The sequence below is a fragment of the Daucus carota genome, chromosome 8, assembly GCF_001625215.2.
Source record: "Daucus carota subsp. sativus chromosome 8, DH1 v3.0, whole genome shotgun sequence".
NCBI lineage: Eukaryota > Viridiplantae > Streptophyta > Magnoliopsida > Apiales > Apiaceae > Daucus > Daucus carota.
The window spans coordinates 1466725-1489345 of record NC_030388.2 but is presented as its reverse complement, the minus strand read 5'-3'; the positions used below and the strand labels follow the sequence as shown (position 1 = coordinate 1489345).

The 22621-nt window shown below is 34.4% G+C and overlaps 4 protein-coding genes and 1 pseudogene across 4 annotated transcripts; 2 read left to right on the top strand and 3 right to left on the bottom strand.

The window, feature by feature from the left end:
- Positions 1-1076: 1076 nt before the first annotated feature.
- LOC108197747 (uncharacterized) lies at positions 1077-2712 on the bottom strand. The gene is made up of 3 exons (XM_017365443.2): positions 2535-2712; positions 1877-2203; positions 1077-1409 (listed from the first exon to the last, which is right to left on the bottom strand). The coding sequence occupies exons 1-3, from the start codon at positions 2602-2604 to the stop codon at positions 1258-1260; spliced, it is 549 nt and encodes a 182-aa protein (XP_017220932.1). The 5' UTR covers positions 2605-2712; the 3' UTR covers positions 1077-1257.
- A 2625-nt stretch (positions 2713-5337) lies between these two features.
- On the top strand, positions 5338-7730 carry LOC108197742 (fructose-1,6-bisphosphatase, chloroplastic-like; annotated as a pseudogene).
- Positions 7731-8327: 597 nt separating this feature from the next.
- On the bottom strand, positions 8328-12222 carry LOC108198799 (uncharacterized). The gene is made up of 7 exons (XM_017366576.2): positions 11886-12222; positions 11038-11305; positions 10073-10273; positions 9302-9977; positions 9111-9220; positions 8968-9027; positions 8328-8879 (listed from the first exon to the last, which is right to left on the bottom strand). Exons 1-7 carry the CDS (start codon positions 12057-12059, stop codon positions 8845-8847), a joined length of 1524 nt encoding a protein of 507 aa, XP_017222065.1. The 5' UTR covers positions 12060-12222; the 3' UTR covers positions 8328-8844.
- Positions 12223-16512: 4290 nt separating this feature from the next.
- On the top strand, positions 16513-17574 carry LOC108197511 (L-type lectin-domain containing receptor kinase VIII.2). The gene has a single exon (XM_017365158.2). The coding sequence runs from the start codon at positions 16513-16515 to the stop codon at positions 17572-17574; it is 1062 nt and encodes a 353-aa protein (XP_017220647.1).
- Positions 17575-18685: 1111 nt separating this feature from the next.
- Positions 18686-21571, bottom strand: LOC108199524 (tubulin beta-1 chain). The gene is made up of 3 exons (XM_017367366.2): positions 21045-21571; positions 19657-19926; positions 18686-19558 (listed from the first exon to the last, which is right to left on the bottom strand). Exons 1-3 carry the CDS (start codon positions 21436-21438, stop codon positions 18879-18881), a joined length of 1344 nt encoding a protein of 447 aa, XP_017222855.1. The 5' UTR covers positions 21439-21571; the 3' UTR covers positions 18686-18878.
- Between the last annotated feature and the right edge of the window lie 1050 nt (positions 21572-22621).

Genomic DNA, 22621 nt, shown 5'->3' with positions numbered 1-22621 from the left:
GAAATAAACAGATAAATAATTTGAGCTAGTAAATGGCGGGAAGTAGCAGGATACAATTTTAGAAGGCCTCCATTTTAACCCAAAAGAACTTCTAATTGGGCTTTTTAGCTTGCACGGCTTTCTCCAAATGCTGGCTTTTCGTAAGCCCATTTATGTGGCCCAGGAACATCCAATAGTCAGTCCAAGCCCTTTTTCTTCATATTTTTAATCTCAGACCTCACTTTGTTATCTTAACCGATATATAGGTGAAAAATATAATACGATCCATTCAAGTATTTTTATCCATATCTTGGATTTTACGAGAATTAATTGCATTTTTTATTAAAATTGAATTAATTTAATAATGAAAGTCATACTATCTAAAAAATAATCTAATCCAAAAAATATATAATAGATCATATCGCTAATTAATCCATACTTCTTTCATGAAATGATTTATTGTTCATTGTTGGCAACATTTATTGTTGATTATAACCACAAGAAAAATTACACAAAATAATGGGGTTAATTATCTAGTCGGTCACTGAAATAGGCTTAATGTATCAAATTGGTTACTGAACTCAAAACAGTATCAAGATAGTCACTAAAGTGGCAATAAATATCAAACAGGTATCTTGAAATATAAGTTCAAGCCGTAAAAATATTATTTATAAAGTTTTACACATTTTTTTTGAATGTTACCAAAACCAAGTAAAAGGTTATGACTTCTAATATTTATGATAATATATTTAGATTTTATCAAGTTTATTTATTATTTATTTTTATTTAAATCAAAGAAAATAACTATATAATAAAATATAAATAATAAATAAACTTGATCAAATATAAATATATTATTTTAAATACTAGAAGTCATAAACTTCTAGTTGATTGTGGTAACATTTAAAAATAATGTGTAAAACTTTACAAATAATATTTTTACTACTTGAACTCATATTTCAACTCATATTTCAAGATATTTTTTTGATATTTATGGTGACTTTAGTGACCATGTTGATATCGTTTTAAGTTCAGTGACCAACTTGATATATTAAGTTCAGTTCAGTGACTAACTTAATAATTAACCCAAAATAATGTATACGTACCGGTAAATCTCATTCAAATAAATGATCATATAGTACAAAAAACATGCAAAACTTCCCGTAGGAAATGAATCAAAGAACCTATCTGTAGCGTTTATTTTAATTTTCTATACACTATATTACAAGAACTATAAATATCAAATAAGCAGCTTGATTGTAAAACAAATCAGGCCAGCTAATATGAAGAAGGGGCCGGGGCAGCAGCAACCTCATGTTCGAAATGATCGGAAGTCGGTCCTCCGGCGGCAGCCCCTGAGCTCAAAAGCTCGAGCATGGCACGACGGGGATGGGTCCTCTGTTTCTCGCAAAGATCGGGCAAAAATACTCCTGCACAAATTTAAAGATCGAGTTGAGTATAAAATAAAAAAAAATCTGAAATTTGAGATATTCTTAATTACGTATGCAAGACACGATTAATATATTCCAATTTTTATTGAAATTTGAACGCTCGATCCCAACTATGACAAGAAATATCAAGTAAAGGCCGAAAATTAAGACTATTAACATTTCACAATCTCAAGAACAAGTTTAATTCAAGGTGGAGGCTAAAATATCGGTTGATCTTAAAAATTTCAACAAATACTTTATTTAAAAATTAGTATAAAACTTGATTCAGAGTCCCGACTTATATACAAAATTTGATATTCTATTAATTTAGTCCCGACTACTGTGAAATCATGATTCCGTCACTGTAAATCACACACGTCGTGACACGATATTTAACTAGCAAATTAAGGAAAACAATTCGATTTCTCAACAAAAAATGTTTAAAGAAGAAAAAAGAAAAACAGTACCTTCCCCTGCAGCCAAGTTGAAGTAGAGGTCGACGATGTTAGGGCAGTTCTGATAACAAGCGGCGGAGCAGAGCTTGGCGGTGAGTTGAGGCTCGAGCAAAGAATCGGAAGAAATTCCGACAGAGGTCCGATCGACACCGCAGGCATTGACACATGCATCTGTCTCAATGTGTTCTGCCATTCTCTCCACAACAACTTCTGAAGTCCTGCATTCGTACTCTACATTTCCATGTTTGTTCTCCTGGTTTTCAAGAATGCATCTCTTTCCGGATGATGAAATTGAGAAGGAGCACACGTTTGTTGGCAATTCCTCGCATATAACCTCACCTATAAAATCAAAACCAAACTTAATAAATAAACTATACACGTAATCCGCGATAGACGTATTATTAGCTATATTGATAATGTAAATTTTTTGTTATGGTGAATACATATACTCCAACGGAGTTATCTATAATTATGATTAGATAAAATTATACATAAAAATGTATATTGATTCGATAAATATAGCTCATCGAATATGATTATCAATGTTAGTGGATGAATGGTTAAAGTGCTGCAGATTCTATATATCTTTTGAACCATGCCAACTAGATGACACGTAGATGTTAAATAGATAATATAGCTAACAGTTTTATATCGTTGGAGACGTTCTTACCTAGAGTAGCTTGAAAAATGAACGAAGCAGCTACGAAGATGACCAATTGCAATTTGATCGAGGATGTCATGTTGAAGTTGAATTGAGTAGAAGAGTTTGATCAGAGTAATAAGAAATGCGTTTTTGAAGGAGCAAAAATGATGAGTATTAGTAGGAAACTATGAAATGTATGTGAGGTGATTTGTGAAATTTATAGTGCGATTGATGAAAAATTTAAGTTGATGAAGTTTCCGCACATTGTTGTGCGAGTCAAGAGTCTAGACGTGTTATTTAGGTTGACAAGAGGACAGATACGTGTTCGGATGTTTGAATATTCAAGCAGCTTCCAAACTTTAATGTCTGCTTTCTCAGTTCAAACACAGCTTTTCCCGTATTTGTGCCGTAATCTCTTGCGTAATTTAATCTACTTATTTTAATTTTCTCAGGAAAACGAAATATGGTACTGGGTATCGAAGGTAGTTTGTAAAAATAATCCCGGTTTGAACCGGGTTATTATTTACGTGCATATAAAATTCCATTATTTACAACGGAAGTAAAATCGTTCAGAAATTATGAATTTTATAATAATTTTGATGTCTCTAACATTTTTATAATATTAGTTTAACATATTAGAGATAGAATTTGAATTGGGTCTGAAATGATTCAAAATTAGAATTTCGTTTTTAAAATTCAAGTTTATAATCTCAAATAATTTTGAATAATCGACTCAAAATATCTGTTTATAGATATGAATCCAACCTGAAATTCAAGACTATCAATCCTAATGTTAATTTGTTAGTGTAAATTATCATCTCGAGTCATTTGAAATACAATTCTCAGCCACTCAAAAATTTATTAAAGACAACATTACAATATAAAACGCAATATAATAACACAAAGGATAACAATAATTTATTTTTATCACTATAAATTTTGAATCCAATCCACGGTAAATCTATATCTGGGTTTTATTGAAAACCTGATATTAATTTACAAATTTCATATTAAAAATTGTATTATAATGGCATTGAACTTGTGGCACATGAATGTTTCCACTGTCCTTTCTTATAAATTGCAAATTCCCCATTTCAATTACGACTTGTCATTACATGTAATATGTTACTCTAATAATTTGATGTTAACTGTTAATCTGTTATATATAACCCCGCGTTGCTGCAGACTTGTACAGTTAATATAGACTTAAGACAAAGTCATATTGATATGTGATTTCCTATAATATAAATAATTTTGAGAAAGTGATTGTAAAATTCAAGTAATTAAGATGGTGGCTAGCGACTTGAAGAGTTGACGTGGGCTGATAAAATTAGTTTGTTAACTGTAAATTTGGAGGAAAGCACGCTAATTACATCACTGCATTTCACTTCCAGAAGTTCCAGACTCGTTCAATCATCGCTATAGTTTCAATTTACTAGTTTTCTTTGTTTTTTTATTATAATGATTTAACGCTTTTAAACGTCATGTTTGAGTTTGAGAATATTTTCTGGATTATTACTTATTTTTCATATTAAGATCTCGTAGAAGTATTTATGACGTTGATAAGAGGTTAAGAATTTGCCATGCTCTCGGGATATGAGTGGGCTAGTATGCCCTCCGGATTCATAATTGCGATTTTGGGCAATTGAGTTGCAAACTTCGCATATCCTGCTAATGATAAAGCATAACGAGTTAGTTTTCGGAAACTCAAGAACTAAATGCATTCTTCAATCAAAATAGCACAAGGAAAGCATAATAAATTACTTGACTATTGCAAGTTTTATAATGAACACAATTCCAGTGTATTGTGTTAAATAACCGGTCCATCTAAAATCTTAAGGTCTGTATATATACTCCGAGACATTAATAAAGGACAGAAAAATCGGGTACGAACTCACTTATTTCCCCTGCTTCTGAACCATTTTTCAGCACAATGCTGATGTGCTGCACTCAATGCATTCTTACAAGAAATCCCAACTCAATAGTCTCAGAATCTAGTCACGACATGCAGATTCCATTGTTCTCAATGAAATTATAAGTTCATCGACACGACGACACCGTTTTTAATATCAACTATACACAATCCGACTTAACCACAGAAGAAGACAGTAAGACACTCTTCTAGCACGCGTAACTCGACCAACTTCAGAATCAGCCTGATTTGAACTACACTGAGAAGAACAAGATCTCTTCTCGGCTTTCGAAAAAAAGATGTTTTCCATCTTGTCCATCATTCTTCCAAGCTGAGGAAGGGCTGTCCAACTCTACATTCCCCATCTAAGATAGGAAGCTGCAATGGTGCTCTTTGTTGCACAAAACCAGACCAGTAACAGTTTTTTTTTTTTTCGTCTCCAGGTTCAAACATTACAGGATATATTGCCCCTTTGAATTCACAGACAAAATCCTATTTCAAGCCATTATAAATTAGAACATAACAAGTATTTTGGTCAAAGACATCCAAATTTGAATTTAAAATCCAAATTTATATCGTAATTTTTAAATTTTTGCCAAAGTAGATTATAATCAAAACCTAATCCTGAGGATACCAAGAGTGACACAAGAGCTCAAAATTATGAGAATTATCTTAAAATGGTATCAAAAACCATTTTTACACATTTAAATAACACAACCAACTATTATAACCATAGTCTAAGTTATAAGAAATGAACATTTTATGAAGTTATTAATTTTTGAAATTTTTTAAATTAGCCCAACCCTATTTTTGCATATGTATGGGAATAATGGGATGGTGAAGCAAAGATAAGTGGGTCCAAAGAGCATAATATCATTAGCCTTACATTTCAGCCACAAAACCAAGAAGTACTAAATAAGTAAAATCCCAGAATAAACAAAATATCAAATAAAAGCCACTTTTCAAGAATATCAAGAACCAGAGTGAGTGGCACAGAACAAGAAAGAACAAGATAGCCAACAAGGTGTTGGTGCGGTGGTTGAGCTTTTGTACCCCTTTGCGGGAGGTCGAGAGTTCGACTCCGGATGTCTGTGTGTAATCAATTAGCAAAAAAGAAAGAAAGAACAAGATAGAACCGCTTAAGATCATCAGCCACCATGATCACAAGCACAGCACCTCCATCAAAGCTCCAATACTTCTCCAGCTCCCACTCTCCATCTTCTCTCTCACCTTTTCAACAATGCAGCTTGGATACCAAAGCTTTTGCACCACGCAGCAGCTCTGCCAAGAAGAAACAGACCCTTGTCAGCACTACTAGCATTAGGTGCATGGCTGTGGAGACATCGAAGACCACGGTGCAGAAGAAGAATGCATATGAGATTCAGACATTGACTAGCTGGCTTTTGAAGCAAGAGCAAGGTGGTGGTATTGATGCAGAGCTTACTATTGTGCTTTCCAGTATTTCTTTGGCTTGTAAGCAGATAGCTTCTTTGGTTCAGAGGGCTAGTTTTTTTTTTAATTTCACGGGAGGCGCGGTTAATGTTCAAGGGGAGGATCAGAAGAAGCTCGATGTTATCTCCAATGAGGTTTGAATCTATTAAGTTACCAGTTCTTCTAAAACCTTAAGATTTCGGGGAAAGTTTAATTTGGATCAAATTAATTTCTTCAACATCCCCTTTACTAGGTTGATCATATTTTCTTAACAACATCATTTAATTATATTTATACATGATCAAGTTAATTTTTTGCTCATGTAGATCTACTCAAATAATAAATGCAAATTTTGGGAATTGATTAAGCATAATTGAAGAAATGTGTGTTTTGTAGGCCTTGTAACCAAAAATACATATCTTTTTTTTTTTTTGCTGTGTGATTGTGTGGTCTTGTATCAATATCAATTAGTACTTGGTCTGTTATGATATGTAGTCAATGAATTTTTTCCAAGTGTTCTTTATCACACTTAAATTATGATGAGTTTTGCTTGTTGAAGGGATTTCCAGTTTCTTCAAAAGGTTGAGCTAAAAACACTGGCCATGCTTGTGTATTACAGGTATTTTCTAATTGTTTGAGGTCGAGTGGAAGGACGGGGATCATAGCATCAGAGGAAGAGGATGTACCGGTGGCAGTAGAAGAAAAGTTATTCTGGCAACTGCATTGTCGTGTTTGATCCTCTTGACGGATCATCTAACATTGATGCTGCTGTTTCTACTGGATCAATTTTCGGGATTTACCACCCTAATGATGAATGCCTTACTGATTATAGTGACGACGATTCCCTGGTAAAGATAATTATTACTATGTAAACTGCAGTACTAAAGATATGTGAATTGCAATTGCCCTTAAACAAGTATGAGAATTATTGGAGTGCATTATTAAATTTTTTTCGTTGCTTTAAAATGTAAATCAGCAATCACAAATACACACTAGTTATAGTTGGTTAAAATTAAACATTAGTTACATACATTTGAATGAGTAAATATTTCTTAGGCTAGGATGTACTAGTAAAACTAGTTGAGTAGCCATCCTCTATGAATTATGTGTTAATCTTTGTTTCGAGCTTAATATAATTGATCAACGGGCCTGGCCATCCTAATGTTGCCGTTCATCTTACAGTGCAGCTTGACAGTGAAGAACGGAAGTGTGTTGTGAGTGTGTGCCAGCCAGGTAGCAACCTTCTTGCTGCTGGATACTGCATGTACTCGAGCTCTGTCATCTTTGTTCTTTCCATAGGAAACGGAGTATTTTCATTTTTCATTCACCTTAGACCCCATGTACGGTGAATTTGTACTAACTCAAGAAAAAAATTTACTCATTCAATGAAGGGAATTACCAGATGTGGGATGACAAAGTGAAGAAGTACATCGATGATCTTAAGGACCCTGGTCCAACCGGGAAGCCTTACTATGCACGATACATTGGTAGTTTAGTTGGTGACTTTCACAGGACATTGTTATATGGTGGCATATATGGATATCCCCGAGACACAAAGAGTAAAAATGGGAAGTTGAGGCTCTTGTATGAGTGTGCACCAATGAGCTTTTTGGTTGAACAAGCTGGCGGAAAAGGATCAGATGATCATTCCAGAGTTCTTGACATTATACCTTCGTCTCTGCTTATGCTTTTGTTGCAGGTTCATCAGCGAGTTCCACTTTACATCGGCAGTCCAGAGGAAGTCGACAAATTGGAGAAGTATTTAGCTTGATCCTAATGTGGTTTTGCGAAGAGAATTCACTATTTATAGAAGATATTTTTAGAGTTTTTAACTTCTTTGTTGAAATTCAATTTTAAGGCTCATTTATGTTCAAGAATCAGCATAACTTGTACTGGAAATTTTTGGAACATTCAAAGAGAACAAATCAGATAAAGTTTGTGAACCTCAAAAGGCAACACAACATATATATTCTGACATAGAGTTGCTGTTTATTTATACAGCTTTATTCATACAGTTTATATCACTGTATACATTACTTAACAGCCAGTACCAAAGCACACTCCAACAGGATACAAACAACCACAACTACCGCAACAATCCATAGGGCGGAACATACAAAACCCTCCATTAGGGAGACAGTCCCCGTCAGCCACATTTCCTTTAGGCAGAAAGATTCTTGACAAAGGAGATTTGTTGTAATAGGTAAGTCCATCAGAGCCACGAGTTACCATCTCGTTGCTCATGATGTTTGATCCAGCAGCTTCAACTATGGTTTCAACTGAAGCCGTTGATACCATGGCAGAAATCAGAACCAGGGCTAAAGATAGCAAAAATACTTTCTTCATCTCCATTATACAAATTAATTGTTTTTACTTGTATATATCATGAGACTATTCTTCACAGATCCTTTTATAGCCGATTGAGGACTGGTGTTTGCAAGTAAATCATGCCTTTGTACATTTTTCTGGAGAATGATAGTAGGTAAAACATGCAGTTGGTTCTGATTAACTGACAATTTCTTTTGCATGTACATTATGCAGTATGATTGTATGATTATTTTTCGTGCTCGGGTTCCAAGTTCTATACCCCTTGGCAGAGTGCATATACATTGTATAAAATTTCAAAGCATCCTCACCTCATTGGGGGAGAGGGCGAGACTTGTAATGGTTATATGGATTAGAAGCCACATTAGAATCCTTCTAATACAATTACCAGTGCAAATGGTTCAGGCCTTTCAATAGAGGCTACATTTAAGTAACCAAGTTCTAAAACAACGTAACTAAACCTTTACAACCTAAAAGGACCTTCCTTGCAAAAGACACCTGCAACTATTACCTAATCTGCAGATATTTAGTTACTGGTGAAAACTAAATACTTCAAGGACATTAGCTGTTAAACTTTGTGCTAGCAAGTTCCCGTGCTTACTGTATTGTTACTATGTTATGCGAATAAGTCATTTTCCGTCTTTGCAATTAGTTTGTAGCAGAAATATTTTACTTCTCCGGGAAAGAGCTTCTTTGATTCTTCACTGCAGTATAAACAAGTCTGTGTGAGTAACAGTTTTTCTTGACAGATAAATGAAATTAAGAAAGCAAAGTTGGAGCATGAGGAATTACCAGGACTTAATATCTGTATAGATTTTGTTATGGACTTCATAGTTGTCACAGAATCTGGTCCTGTTTATAAGGAAATCCTTCAAATTCCATAGCAAAGGACATGAAATCAATAATTTTGAAAAGTAAATGATAACGCTCATTACCTGGTGTATTCATGTTTTCCCCGGAAATAATTTCTGTGATAGTAGATGATAGTTCAGATGGATATTGATTACAGCCATTAATGGTATTATTATCAGGGGTGTCTTGTGACCTGCATTCATAAGAGGGAATTGTAATTCATCTAAATGACTGTATAGATGAATTTGAAAGTTATTTTGAACAATAAACTTACCCTGAAACTGAATCTGGGGACGGAGTCCCATCTGGCTGGAAAGTGTAATTTATTCCTTCACAGTTAATTTCAAATTCACTCATGAGTTCAGAGAAGCTAAAATCTTCACCAAAAGCATCCAAGTTAGGCAAATCAAAATCAAAACAATCAGCTCTCTTCTCAGTTTCAGATGGCATAACCTCACAATGAACTGGTTTATCCAAATCCATGGCTCCACTAGGACCATCAAAGTCAAGCCTCCCTTTTACATTATCCCTTGTGCTAAAACATCTTTTCAAATTTGTCTTTATTGGTGAGGAGGTAGAAATACGACAGTTTCTCTCAATCGAGTAGTAGCCCATTTGTTTGGCAGGACTGACTGTAATTGTCTCAGAAGCAATGACAGTGCAATTAGACATCATTTGTTGAGGGGTAACGTCATTTGTAAAAGGATCACTTGTACCATCTGGCGAGGAACCAGATTTTTCAGGTGGAGAAGAAGTTAGTCTAGGAGGTGTGATGGGACCAGATGAATTCATTGGAAGCGACTGCTTATGGTGACTGAATAAACGCTTGGCAACACTGGATCCTTGAACTGATGATCTACTAGGTATATCAATATCTGATGATGCATTGACCACAGAATCTTGCAGACTGCTATTTGACACATTGTTTAGTTGTCTCATTGTATTTGGATCTGCAAAATGAAAAATCCAGCAAGTTAGAATTATACAGAATGATATACACAAGGGAGCTATATGCTTAAGCATTGCTATTATAAGAAAAACATACAACATGATTGTTGATTTTCAGCAGCTGATTGACTCCGTGATCTCTTTGCAGTGACAGAGGCATCTGTAACATCTTTAGATGACTTTCTCCTTTTTGAAGAAGAAGCATTTGTCATAGGTGTAAATAAATTTCTGGGATTTGCAGGAGTGCCTCTTGGTCTGGATGCCGACATTACAACAGAGTTGTGGTACACAGGAAGACCTGGTAAAAGAAGAGTAGAACACTATTATTCATTACTGGATGAAGTATGGTGGAGCAGTACATATCACTGGATGAAGTATGACTTACAAGTGGCAACATACCAACACACATCAATCATAAAAGATGCACACAATACATTGAAACACAACTTAAACATAAAAGTCCATTTTGAAGAAGATCAGATCCTAAATCTTGTTGTAAAACAAGATTTCGGCCGTCATTACACCAGTTCTGAGTTAAGTCAAACTCATAAAATGGATGAATTCAGTTTTACTTCAACATCAACAACAAAATTTTACTTCCAGAGCACACTGCTAATTCATGTAAATGGATCACAGTCTGTGGGCAGACTTGGCTGAGTTGCCTCAAGACATCACTTGGCTAGCAACAAACTTAACCTTAACAAACAAAAATTTCAAGCTTCTACAAATATTTATGATACAATCAATCTATATCATGAACCTTGAAAATTGGCATTGGAATTAAATAAAGCCACATAATAACACGAAACTCATATACAAGTCCAACACATACTCAAAAAATTACGATAAATCCAATCACCAAATTAAGAATTCCACATCACACACTGAAGGACAAAAAATACCCCTAAAATTGTAACAGAATATATACTCCAAAAATCTTCTCCTGGTAACAAAAAGCAAAGACTAGCGTAAAATAGGCTGATATCTTAAGCTTCGAAATTATATTAACATTTCCAAGCCACAAATAAAGTAACAGAACTAAGTTCCAAAACCAAAAAGTACCTGCAGAAGATCCAACAACAGGATCAACATACGGAACTAAACCCCCTGGATTCGCAACCAATGCTTGAGCAGGAACAGCAGCGGCGGCAGCAGCAGCTAAGCCAGAGTTGTAACCATTCATAACATCTTGCATTCCATTCAACAAAGTCTGAACCCTGAATTTCTCTTGTTCGAAACACATCTTTTCTTGATCTAACATTACTTTTTGCCCCTTCAAACTTATGTACTCATTTAAAATATCCCCCAAACTTAACAAACTACTCGGCGCCTACCACAATACAGAAATTTACAATACAGTAAGTCAAAACACATACTAAGTACATCAAAAAATATACATATAATGAAACTTGTGCAGACTACTAGCTTTGATACCAGAGACTACTATTCACTTATCGAGGTTCAATTGTAAATTCTCTCTCACTCTCTCGCTCTGCATTTCAAATCAGTTCTCCGCTTGATTTTAATTGTAGATATTCTCTCTGCATCTCTCTCTCTCTCTCTCACACACACACACACACTTTAATCTCTCAGTTTTTCATATATGTTCTCTGCTTAGTGTTAATTACAAACTCCTCTCTCTCTCTCTCTCTCACTTTAATCTCTCAGTTCTTCATATATGTTCTCTGCTTAGTTTTAATTGCAAATCTCCTCTCTCTCTCTCTCTCTCTCTCTCTCTCTCTCTCTCTCTCTCTCTCTCCCTCCCTCCCTCCCTCAAATTACAGCTAAGAGTATGCACAAAGCAAAACATTCAAATATCAATAGTCACAGGACCAGTCAATTTCATAAATTTAACAAGATTAAAAATACAACTTCGATAATTAATCGATGCTCAATTTTTATAAATGTACCTGATTGACGGGAGAGCGAGAGACGAGATCAGAAGCCTCGTTCCGAAAAGAAGAGCGAGTGTTAGCAAAATTATTATCCGCGAGATATCGATCGACGAGAAACGCGATTTGCACCGGCGTGACAACTCCCTTGCCTCTCTTCTCTGGCTTTCTCGGCCTCGTTTGCTTCCCCATGCTCCGTGTTTTTCGGTGAACTCTGAGAGTTGAGAGAAGAGAGAAAACTAACGAAAAGTGGGAGATGAATGTGTGTTAGTCATTAGATCTGTGGAGAAATAAACGCGGGAAAGTTTTGAAAATAATGGAGGTAAAGAAGATGCGGTAACGTGGTTTCGTCTAATATTTCTGTTTGGCGCCATAGGTTTAAATATATAAATATATATTTTATATGTGAATATACAAAATGAGAAGATTTATATGAAAATCGTTTTGTTTTTGTAAATTATATGAAAATCGTTGTTTATCGAAGATCATACATGTACTTCAAGCAACATATATTTATCACAATAATATATATTATAATATTTCACTTGCTAGAATATATGTAGTTTTAGATTTTTTAAGAAAATTAGTCATACACAAAACACGAAAGTTTATTTTAAATTAATGATTAAATTATTTAAATTGTTTTGATTGCTTAGAAATCAAACGAAAGAACATACAAGCACGAAGACCCAGGTTTACACATATTTATATATACTTATTTGATATACTATAAATATATAAAACGAGAAACATACTTATTTGATATATACGATAATCTAAAGATCACATATGTACTGCAAACTGCATATATTTAATATAATAATATATATTATAATATTATGTTCGCAGAATATATATACTAGTATCTAAAATTTTCGATAAAAAAGTTCTCTTTTTTTTAAAATGATGAAAAGGATCTTTTAACCGTTCAATCATATATAAAATACCAAAATCTTATATTATGATTAAGTTTTTTAAATTATTTTGGTGGCTTTAAAAATCAAACGAGAACATACAAATTTAAAGGCCCAGATTTAATACTGTTGATAATTGATACTCCCTCCGTCCCCCTGAGTAGTATACATTGGGGGACGGGGACGCGGCACGGACTTTAATGCTCCTCTAAAGTGTAGTTGTATAATTTATTTTTAAAATTTTATTTTTCTGAATTAAAGTTTAGATGTTATATTTTTATTCAAAAAAGAAAATCTCAAAAATAAGTTACGGAACTATGTTTTACAAGAGCATTGAAATGCGTGTCGAGCAGTTAAAAAGAAACGTATACAATTAAATGGGAGTATACATTCATCCGAATAAACGAAATGGGCTTTTCTTAGAGGCGACCTACAATTTCCCATTTTTGCCGATCCACCAAGAGAAAAGGTCTGACAATAATGCTTGAAGGCAAAGGTAAAATGTGGGTGCGAATTTGACAAATGACAACTCTTCTTCAACAAGATACTCCCTCCGTCCCATTTAGATGTATACATTTGTATCGGGCACGGAGACTAAGAAAAGTGTATAAAGTAATGTAAAGTAATAAGAAAGAAAAAGAAAAGTAGGTAAAGTGGTGGGACCCATTAATATTTAAGTGATAGATTTAGAAAAGTAGATGAAGTTAGTGGGTGAGTGGGATTTTTATATTATAAAAATTTACTATTTTAGGAAAGTTTTGAAATGTATAGAATTGAATGAGACATCCCGAAAAGGAAAGTGTATAGAAATCAGAGGGACGGAGGGAGTAAGATTGTAACATTACGTCGACACCTTCATCTGTGGGTGCCATCAATCTTTGTTAATTTCCTATCGACTAGGCCACTTCGATGTGTAGGCACACTATATTCTATTTCTATCTCGAATATAAAAACCGTGATATTTCCTTTTATCGTATGGGATCTCTAAACTTAAATCTTGTGTTTTATAAAAGAATAAATCTTAGCGTACATCCTTATACACTACTAACTCACGACCTAAAATTTAGGAACAGATTTCTAATCACGTCTCTTTCATTTAGGAACAATTCTACACACTTCCTTAGGATTTCTTTTATCACTTCAAGGTTTTTTAACTGTAGATTAAATATATACGTACAAAAACTATGACCTAAAACTTTTTTTTTTGTTTTATTTATTTACCTTATGATCACATATTTAATTTTTATTATTTAACATTTTTATAATTTAATAAGCCTGATATATTCATAAAATAACTTATATTTAGAAATTTGTTTAGGTGGGTGATAAAATATTAAATACTATATCATTCATTTATTTACTTTGCCGTGCGTTTTATTTTTATTATGTAGATATGATGTCTACTGTGATAATTTTTTGAAAATAAATATTGTTTGCATGATTTGAAATAAAAATTATTTTTATTCATTCGAATGAATGAATGCAATGTGATATAAAATTATATTAAATTTTTGTATAATTATTTTTGAACATAACGACGTCCAGTAAAAATTATATATTTCATAGATATATTGATTTTTTTTGTAAAGTATAGATAAATTGATTTCATAAATGTATTTAACACATATTTATATATTATATATTATTTTTTTCATAGAAATATAAAAAATATGATTTAGTGTTTTATGACAAAAAAAATAAGATATAATACTATAAAAAATTGCATCAATAAAAAAATAATGTATATACATAAGTTTTTGATAGCAGTTATTCTTGATAGATTCAATGGATAATAGCGAAATGAAAGAAACGTGTGTTCTAATCTGTTCCTAAATTTTAGGTCGTGAGTTAGTAGTGTATAAAGATGTACGCCAATATTTATTCTTTATAAAATTCAAAATTATGAAGATTTCTAAATATCAAATATTAGAATCTAGACACAAGTATTGTGCGTGTTTGGGACTATTGTTTTTTCCGATAAAAACCCGTCTTCAGCCTTTTTTATCAATTAGTCGGAAATATTTATAAAAAGTGAGAATGCTAACTTTTGTTTAAAGACTCCTGCTTATTTCCCAAATAATTTAATCAATTTTAAGTTTTAATTTATTTTTCACTTTTATTTCACTTTTTTATTTCGAGCAATAGCACTTTTTTTAAACTTTCATAAACAACCTCATTGTCTTACGCAAACATGACTTTAACTTAACCGGACTTAAACGTGAAAAACCATTATCCTTCACAAATTCTATTATTCTAGCAAGATTTTTTTAAGACTAAAGGTGTCGGTGTTATTACATGCTTCTCCACTGCTAAAACTTGATATTCCCATTGCAAATCGAATCTTCTTTTGCCCACAACCCTTCCATGTCACATTTTCTTTATATTATTATTTCTACATCATAATGTATGTTAGTACATGTGAGTATGTTACAACTTACAATCAACTAGTGTATATATAATAGATTTCTAGGTAATACTTTTGATAGTGTTGCACAAGCACACAGCTGTGTTTTGTTTTTCTACGTTGAGGGTTGTTTCACAACTCACATGTCTATCTTTTCATATCTGCCCCTGCAAATTAAATTATTGGACTTTACAGTACAAGATTTTATTCAAGTTACACTACTCTGCAAGTCAAACTTATCTTCAATACTTGGTCACTTAAATATCAGAGTTGAAAATCTTTGTCCTCAGTCTTTGTGTCTAAATTCTAGGTATTATGTTTAGAGTAGTGCTAGGTGCACATAATTGGATAAAAAAATTTGTACATAATGATGTGGCAAGTGATGTGGTGGGTTTTAATTGGGGTGGTTGGTGTAAATACAGGAGGGTCATCCAATTAAAATCAACCACATGTCATTATGTACATGTTTTTATACACAACAATTATGTGTATCAAGCATTTTCTTTATGTTTATTCATTTCTTATGTTGTCAATGTTTTGTCTTCTATTCTATTCTGTTTCGATAAATCAGTTGATTAGAGGTTGAGTTTCGACTCTTCATGATATATATAAACTCTTAGTGATATATATACGTATGAAATAATTGACCCCGACATTTGTTATAGTTAAACCAACATACATAATAATGTGATATAGACGATTAACTAAATAATCGTAAGTTCGACTTTGTTATGCGACGTTAAGATCACGCCCATGAGATTTTTTAGGAGAAAAAACAAGTGAACGTAACTTTCATTTTCAAAATAAAAGTTTTGAAGTGAAATTATGTTATAATTCCATTCATTTTCATTTGCTTTCGTCCCTTTGAAAAACTCGAAAGCACAAATAAAAATAAAAAATATATAATTCATTTCCTCCTCACTTGCTTTGCTCACCATTTCACCCGGATAGCAGAACAGAAAAATCTTAAGTTGGGCATGCCAATAAAGAATCTGAAACTGGATTATTGTATACATTCCCTCAGTCAGCAAGCACTGAGAAGTAAGAGGAAAACAAGTGTGACAGTAAAGAGTAAAGGTATTTAATTTTCACATCCTCCAACCCAAACCCACCATTATCTCTCCACCACCACCACAATAAAGTGCCCATTTTCCCAAGCATTTATCTCTTTCTTTCCTCTCCAAATGCTGCCTCAAACCCTAGAGAATTTTATTGTACTTCACCTGAGTTCTTCTCATAAACTCTAGTTCTGCACTTCTACTAGGACATTTTTAAGAAAATAACACAAGGGTCTCTGTATCTACTAGATCACATATCAAGAATCAAGATGTTTGAGTTTGTCACTTTCAGGTATATCATAAGTCTACTTATCTTTGTTCTTTGTTTTGATACACTAGCTGCTGATTCAAGATCTTTTTATTTCAAGAACTTTAGTAAAGATTCAAACTTTGAGTCTCAGCTTGCTCTTTTGGGTGATTCTAAGGTTGATAATGATAGTTTGTGTGTAGAACTTACTGGTTCTGTGGTTCATAGTGCTGGAAGAGTTGTGTATAAGAAACCCTTTAGGCTTCTTGAGGGGAAGCCCTCAAGTTTGGTTTCTTTTTCTACTTATTTCTCATTTTCAATGTCACAAGATAGTGGAGATGATTTGTTGTTTTTTATGGTTCCTGTTGATTTTGCTGTGGATGAGTTTGATGGTGGCTCATTTGGGCTTTTGGGTCAGAGGAAATTGAGGTTCTTGAGTGTTGAATTCGATACATCTAAGGATCGAAAGTATAGTGATTTGGATGATAATCATGTTGGTGTAAATGTTAGTAGCTTTGTTTCTGTTAAGGTGAGTAATGTATCTTCAATGAAGTTGGTGCTGAATAATGGTGAGAAATTGCAAGCTTGGATTGATTATGAAGCAAGTTCTAAGAAATTAGAGGTTCGATTGAATGCATTAGGCCGTGTAAGGCCTGTTGATCCATTGCTTTCGTACTCAATTGATGTATCGAAGATTTGGAAGGGGGATGAGGTGTTTGTGGGATTGAGTTCCTCAAATGAGAATTCATCGCAGAAATGCAATGTGTGTTCTTGGAGTTTTAAGGCGAGACAGGCACCACAATGGATGCACTCCGAGCCACTGGATCCTGAGAGCACTGTCGTGGAGAAGACTAAAGTTCCCACAGTTCATAAGAGAAGCGATTGTTTTCTAAAAGTTCTTGCAGCATTAATCGTTGGCACTGCCTGTGGTGCACTAGGAACTTTCTTCGTGTTGTTCGTATGGACAATCTCTGGGACTAATAAGCGTACAGTTGTACCCGTCCTGCCAGAACAGTATGCCATGCATCCTGAAGAATTTGAGAACAAGAAGTTCAAGATAGTTATAGATGAGAGCAAGAAGTAGGTATGCACGTTTCGCCTTTAGTTAGCCTGTTTTGTTTGTAAATCAGAATTCTGTTTTGTGTGTTTAAGCTCCATCCTTTTGGTAGCTGTAATTTGATGATCAATCATCACGACGTAATTGTTGTGTTATCCAGTGTTATGATCAATAAAATACAGCTTCGGATTAGGAATTATTGAATTCACACACGTCCTTGTTTCTGAATTTGAGATGATCACATATGTAAATTACTTTGTCTGAGTTTTCCAATCTCTATCGAAAAGAACAAAATCAACCCATGAAACGATATGCTCGAGGCAATTCACATCAGTTTTAGGAATCTGGCGATCTGATTAAACAAGCTTCTAAAAGTTCTGCAATTTTCCTTAGCACTCCCAGTAATAGATTACTTGCAACTTATCTGTTCTGATTAGTAAAATGCTGGACTAAACTTGGGACTTTTGTGGGAAATTTCGAGCTACAAATATTGGCAATTGACCCATGAAGACTGTAAATAACAGTTTCCCAACCTAGTCCAACACCACACCACAATGAAGGACCTTTTTTTTCCAGAGAAGTTCTTTGCAAGGGTTTAATCCTTAGAACTTACTGCCCTTTTCGACTTTATGTTTGAAGTGCAACAAGTCGTAACCAAATTAGAATTAAAAATTAAAAATAAGTCAAATTTTGGTTTCAGATAAAGTTTGTTGATTATTTTATTTTTGCAACTTTTTATGATAAATGCTATTAGAAAAACTCAAATAGATAATTTATCAATTATATTCTATTTATTATTATAAAAGATTTATATTTTATTTATTAAATTTTCAATAACTCATTAATTATTTACAAAATTATTCAAACGGATCATTTCTGTCTTGCACTTGCCATCTTTGGTCATAAACTATTATTTTAAATTCACCCGACTACATATGTGATTGCCTCTATTCTAGATTTCCCTTTGCTAATTGTTATCCACTATCCACTTCTGAATCTTTAATGTTTACTCTCCTTGATAGTCCGTAATCCGCATGCCTAAATTTTTAAACACCCGGAACTAAACAATAATCATATAAACATTCTACAACAGTTTATAGTAGCAAAATAATCAATCGGAAATTATAAACACCATCACTTGTACCAATAGCAATTAGGCAATACCAACTTATAAATCTGCAAATAGAAGTACTGGATATATAACCACAAAGCCAGAAAAAATTGTTAACAGATTCTTGCACACGGTATTTAAGAAAATAAACAGGACATAGTAGCACTAGACAACAGAATGACTCGCAAAAGGCAACAGAAGACTGCAACAGCTCAACACATTACATTTCTTGGCCTTCCTCTTCTTCATCTTCGAAATAGTCACCCTCCTCGTCAGCAGTGGCATCCTGGTACTGCTGATATTCTGAAACAAGATCGTTCATGTTACTCTCAGCCTCAGTAAACTCCATCTCGTCCATACCCTCGCCAGTGTACCAATGCAAGAAAGCTTTTCTCCTGAACATAGCTGTAAACTGCTCACTTACACGCCTAAACATCTCTTGGATTGAAGTTGAATTTCCAATGAAAGTAGAGGCCATCTTCAGTCCGGTTGGGGGAATGTCACAAACAGTTGACTTCACATTGTTTGGGATCCATTCAACAAAGTAAGAGGAATTCTTGTTCTGGACGTTGATCATCTGCTCATCAACCTCTTTAGTGCTCATCTTTCCTCTGAACACAGCAGATGCTGTCAGGTATCGTCCATGGCGTGGATCAGCTGCACACATCATGTTCTTTGAGTCCCACATCTGCTGGGTAAGCTCAGGTACACTTAATGCACGGTACTGCTGGGAACCACGGGAGGTAAGAGGTGCAAATCCAACCATGAAGAAGTGCAGCCTGGGGAAGGGAATGAGATTTACAGCCAACTTCCTGAGATCAGAGTTCAACTGACCAGGGAAACGCAAGCAACATGTAACACCAGACATAGTAGCCGAAATCAAGTGATTTAGATCACCAACTGTTTTCAAAAACCACATAAACCAAATCAATAAACTGCAACAAGTGCACATACAAAATTAAATGATCAAAATGCATAGTTGAAAACAAAAAACTTACAGCTAGGTGTAGTTAGCTTTAAGGTGCGGAAGCAAATGTCATAGAGAGCCTCATTGTCCAGAACCATGCACTCATCAGCATTTTCAACAAGTTGATGAACAGACAAGGTTGCATTATAGGGCTCCACCACAGTATCAGACACCTTAGGTGATGGGAAGACTGAGAAAGTAAGCATCATCCGGTCAGGGTATTCCTCCCTGATCTTTGATATCAAGAGTGTTCCCATACCAGATCCAGTACCTCCTCCTAGAGAATGGCACACCTGAAACCCTGCATAAGCAACACTAGATCTCAGTAAAAACAACAAACCAATCCGTTTTCCATGTTTATAAGCATGACCCTGAATATATACACATAACCAAATGAATAAATGCATTAGATCAAGCACTTGAATAATTTTTATATCAATATTGTTGTGTCCAAATAACTGACCAAGAAACTGGATAATACAAGCCCAAACAAATACTAATTATGAATTTCTACATATAACCAACCACAGCATATGGATCCAAGCATATCTACAGAAATGTGCTCCAATAACTAACCTTCAGCAAAAACAATACAAGTCCCTCTCACATAAAAAAAGATTCAGATCTCAAATATCATGCTTATGCAAATGCTTAAAGCAATCATAGAAACAATCGTGTGCTGATGTCTAACAAGTAGATAAAAAGTGCTTGACTTCAATACAGAAGAACACATTTGACATAAATTATATAAAAACGACATATAAAAACCCATACATGTAGTAATGTGCTCCGACAACACACCAATATATCAAGCAATACAATTCACACATAAACACAGACTCAGATCTAGAGTTAGATGCTCTGTAAATGTGTATAGTGATCAAAGAAGCATCATTAAACATGCTATTGCACTAATTTACAACAACCGGATAAACATTTCACATTTGTTAGCTTCTACACATATCAATATTAATACATCAAATTGTTTGTCAAAATGCCTCGAATAAAACCACATAAACACACACACAGTCAAGACATTCAGAAGCGTATCCAGATCTGTAACAGCAAAATTACAAATACGGGAGGGATCGAGGGAGGGAGAGAGAGACATATATATATATATATATATATATATATATATATATATATATATATAGAGAGAGAGAGAGAGAGAGAGAGAAAGAGTGAGAGATTCAGTAAATCTATACAGAGATACAGTAATGTGCTCCAGAAACAAACCTATGGATTGAACAACACATTCCAGTCACAGAGATTCAGATCTACAAGTACATACTTCAATAAATACATATAACAACTAATTAAGTAACACTAAACATTGAATTACACCATCTCCACCAATATATACAACAAAAACACACACAAACACACATACTATGAGATCTAGATCTGAAATTATACCTTGAAGACAATCACAATTCTCAGCCTCCTTCCTCACAACATCAAGCACCGAATCAATCAACTCAGCTCCCTCAGTATAATGACCTTTCGCCCAATTGTTCCCCGCACCGGACTGCCCAAACACGAAGTTATCAGGCCTGAAAATCTGCCCGTACGGCCCAGATCTAAGCGAATCCATCGTCCCTGGCTCCAGATCCATCAACACAGCCCTCGGCACATACCTCTGTGAACTCGCCTCATTGTAGTACACGTTGATTCGCTCCAATTGAATGTCCGTGTCTCCCTGGTACCTTCCGGTGGAGTCAATCCCGTGCTCAGCGCATATCACTTCCCAGAACTTTGCTCCGATCTGGTTACCGCATTGGCCTCCCTGAATATGCAAAATCTCTCTCATTTTCACACACACACAGAGAGATCGAGAGAGATTTGGGAGAGATTTAACAGAGAGAGATTAGGTTTGAGAGAGAGATGAAATGAGACAGGGGAGAAGGAGAGAGTGTGTATATATATGAGAACTGTCAGAGTGGGAGGTACAGATTGGGGGTTAATTTAGGGTTTGAAAGGCGGGATGAGTGTGTAAAAGTTTGAATGGACGGTGAGGATTGAGTTTGGGGATGAGGTAACGGAGTATTGGACGGTTGGATCTGATGGATTGAAAAATAAGGAAGATATTTTGAAATTTGAAATTATTTGTGGAGTATATACAGCTGGATGAGACGTGGGGTGTATTTTTATAATGTAAATGCGGTAATGACAAAAATGAATTATTCAATTATTTGCTGTACTAGACTGTTCTCCATCTTTATCTGAAAGATCAAACTAATGTTTGTGTATCGGTAATTTAACACTATTTTTGACAAATAAATAATGCACTTTCTGGGAGGTACGTTTATCAATTTTAGCAAAAAAACACATCAAATAATAAATTAATTATATTTATAAACAGGTTTGTTTAGTGTGTGCCCATGGGCACATGCTAAGCGCGGAATTCACTATGTTGGGAAGATGTTGATTGGTGCGGTTGTTGCATTTGCAGGGGGCTCCACCATTATTAAGATAGAAAAGCCAATCAAAATCTCCTAAACATATAAAATTTCGCGCTTAGCATGTGCCTATGGGTACACACTAGAAAAATCGTTTATAAACTTGTCAACATCTCAGCTCTAAAAGTCAGTGATTAAAAGCATATGTTAAATCATACGTCTCAACCATTTTTCTATCTTCTCTCTAGCTGTCTCCCTCTTTTCTCATTCCGACGAGGCTTCCGCCGGTTTTCTGGTAGAAAGCCCCAAATCTTTCCGTTTACTTACTTTTTCTTGATTTTTCTTACTTGTTTCATTGATTTTCTTAATAAATCTCCCTCTCCAACAAAGTTTTCTTATATTTATATCACTGATACTTCTAATTTTCGTTCTTATTCGCTTCTAAATGGTTTTTTGGATTTTGTGAGTAGATCGATTATCTTATAGTGTAGGTTCGTGGTGCAGATTTAATCGTTTTAGTTTGCAGATGGATTTTCTATCGTATGTTATAATTATCATTTGATTTCGAGAGAGTGTGATTATTCTCCCCTTCTT

Excerpts from the sequence above, each read along its gene's own strand:
- LOC108197747 (XM_017365443.2), bottom strand. The coding sequence starts at position 2,604 with ATGACATCCTCGATCAAATTGCAATTGGTCATCTTCGTAGCTGCTTCG. Across the intron at positions 2,204-2,534 it reads CATTTTTCAAGCTACTCTAG|GTGAGGTTATATGCGAGGAA; the intron begins GTAAGAACGTCT and ends TTGATTTTATAG. Across the intron at positions 1,410-1,876 it reads CAACTTGGCTGCAGGGGAAG|GAGTATTTTTGCCCGATCTT; the intron begins GTACTGTTTTTC and ends AAATTTGTGCAG.
- LOC108198799 (XM_017366576.2), bottom strand. The coding sequence starts at position 12,059 with ATGGGGAAGCAAACGAGGCCGAGAAAGCCAGAGAAGAGAGGCAAGGGA. Across the intron at positions 10,274-11,037 it reads TGTTGTTGGATCTTCTGCAG|GTCTTCCTGTGTACCACAAC; the intron begins GTACTTTTTGGT and ends TTCTTTTACCAG. Across the intron at positions 9,978-10,072 it reads TGAAAATCAACAATCATGTT|ATCCAAATACAATGAGACAA; the intron begins GTATGTTTTTCT and ends TTCATTTTGCAG.
- LOC108197511 (XM_017365158.2), top strand. The coding sequence starts at position 16,513 with ATGTTTGAGTTTGTCACTTTCAGGTATATCATAAGTCTACTTATCTTT.
- LOC108199524 (XM_017367366.2), bottom strand. The coding sequence starts at position 21,438 with ATGAGAGAGATTTTGCATATTCAGGGAGGCCAATGCGGTAACCAGATC. Across the intron at positions 19,927-21,044 it reads GAATTGTGATTGTCTTCAAG|GGTTTCAGGTGTGCCATTCT; the intron begins GTATAATTTCAG and ends TTGCTTATGCAG. Across the intron at positions 19,559-19,656 it reads AAAGCTAACTACACCTAGCT|TTGGTGATCTAAATCACTTG; the intron begins GTAAGTTTTTTG and ends TTTTGAAAACAG.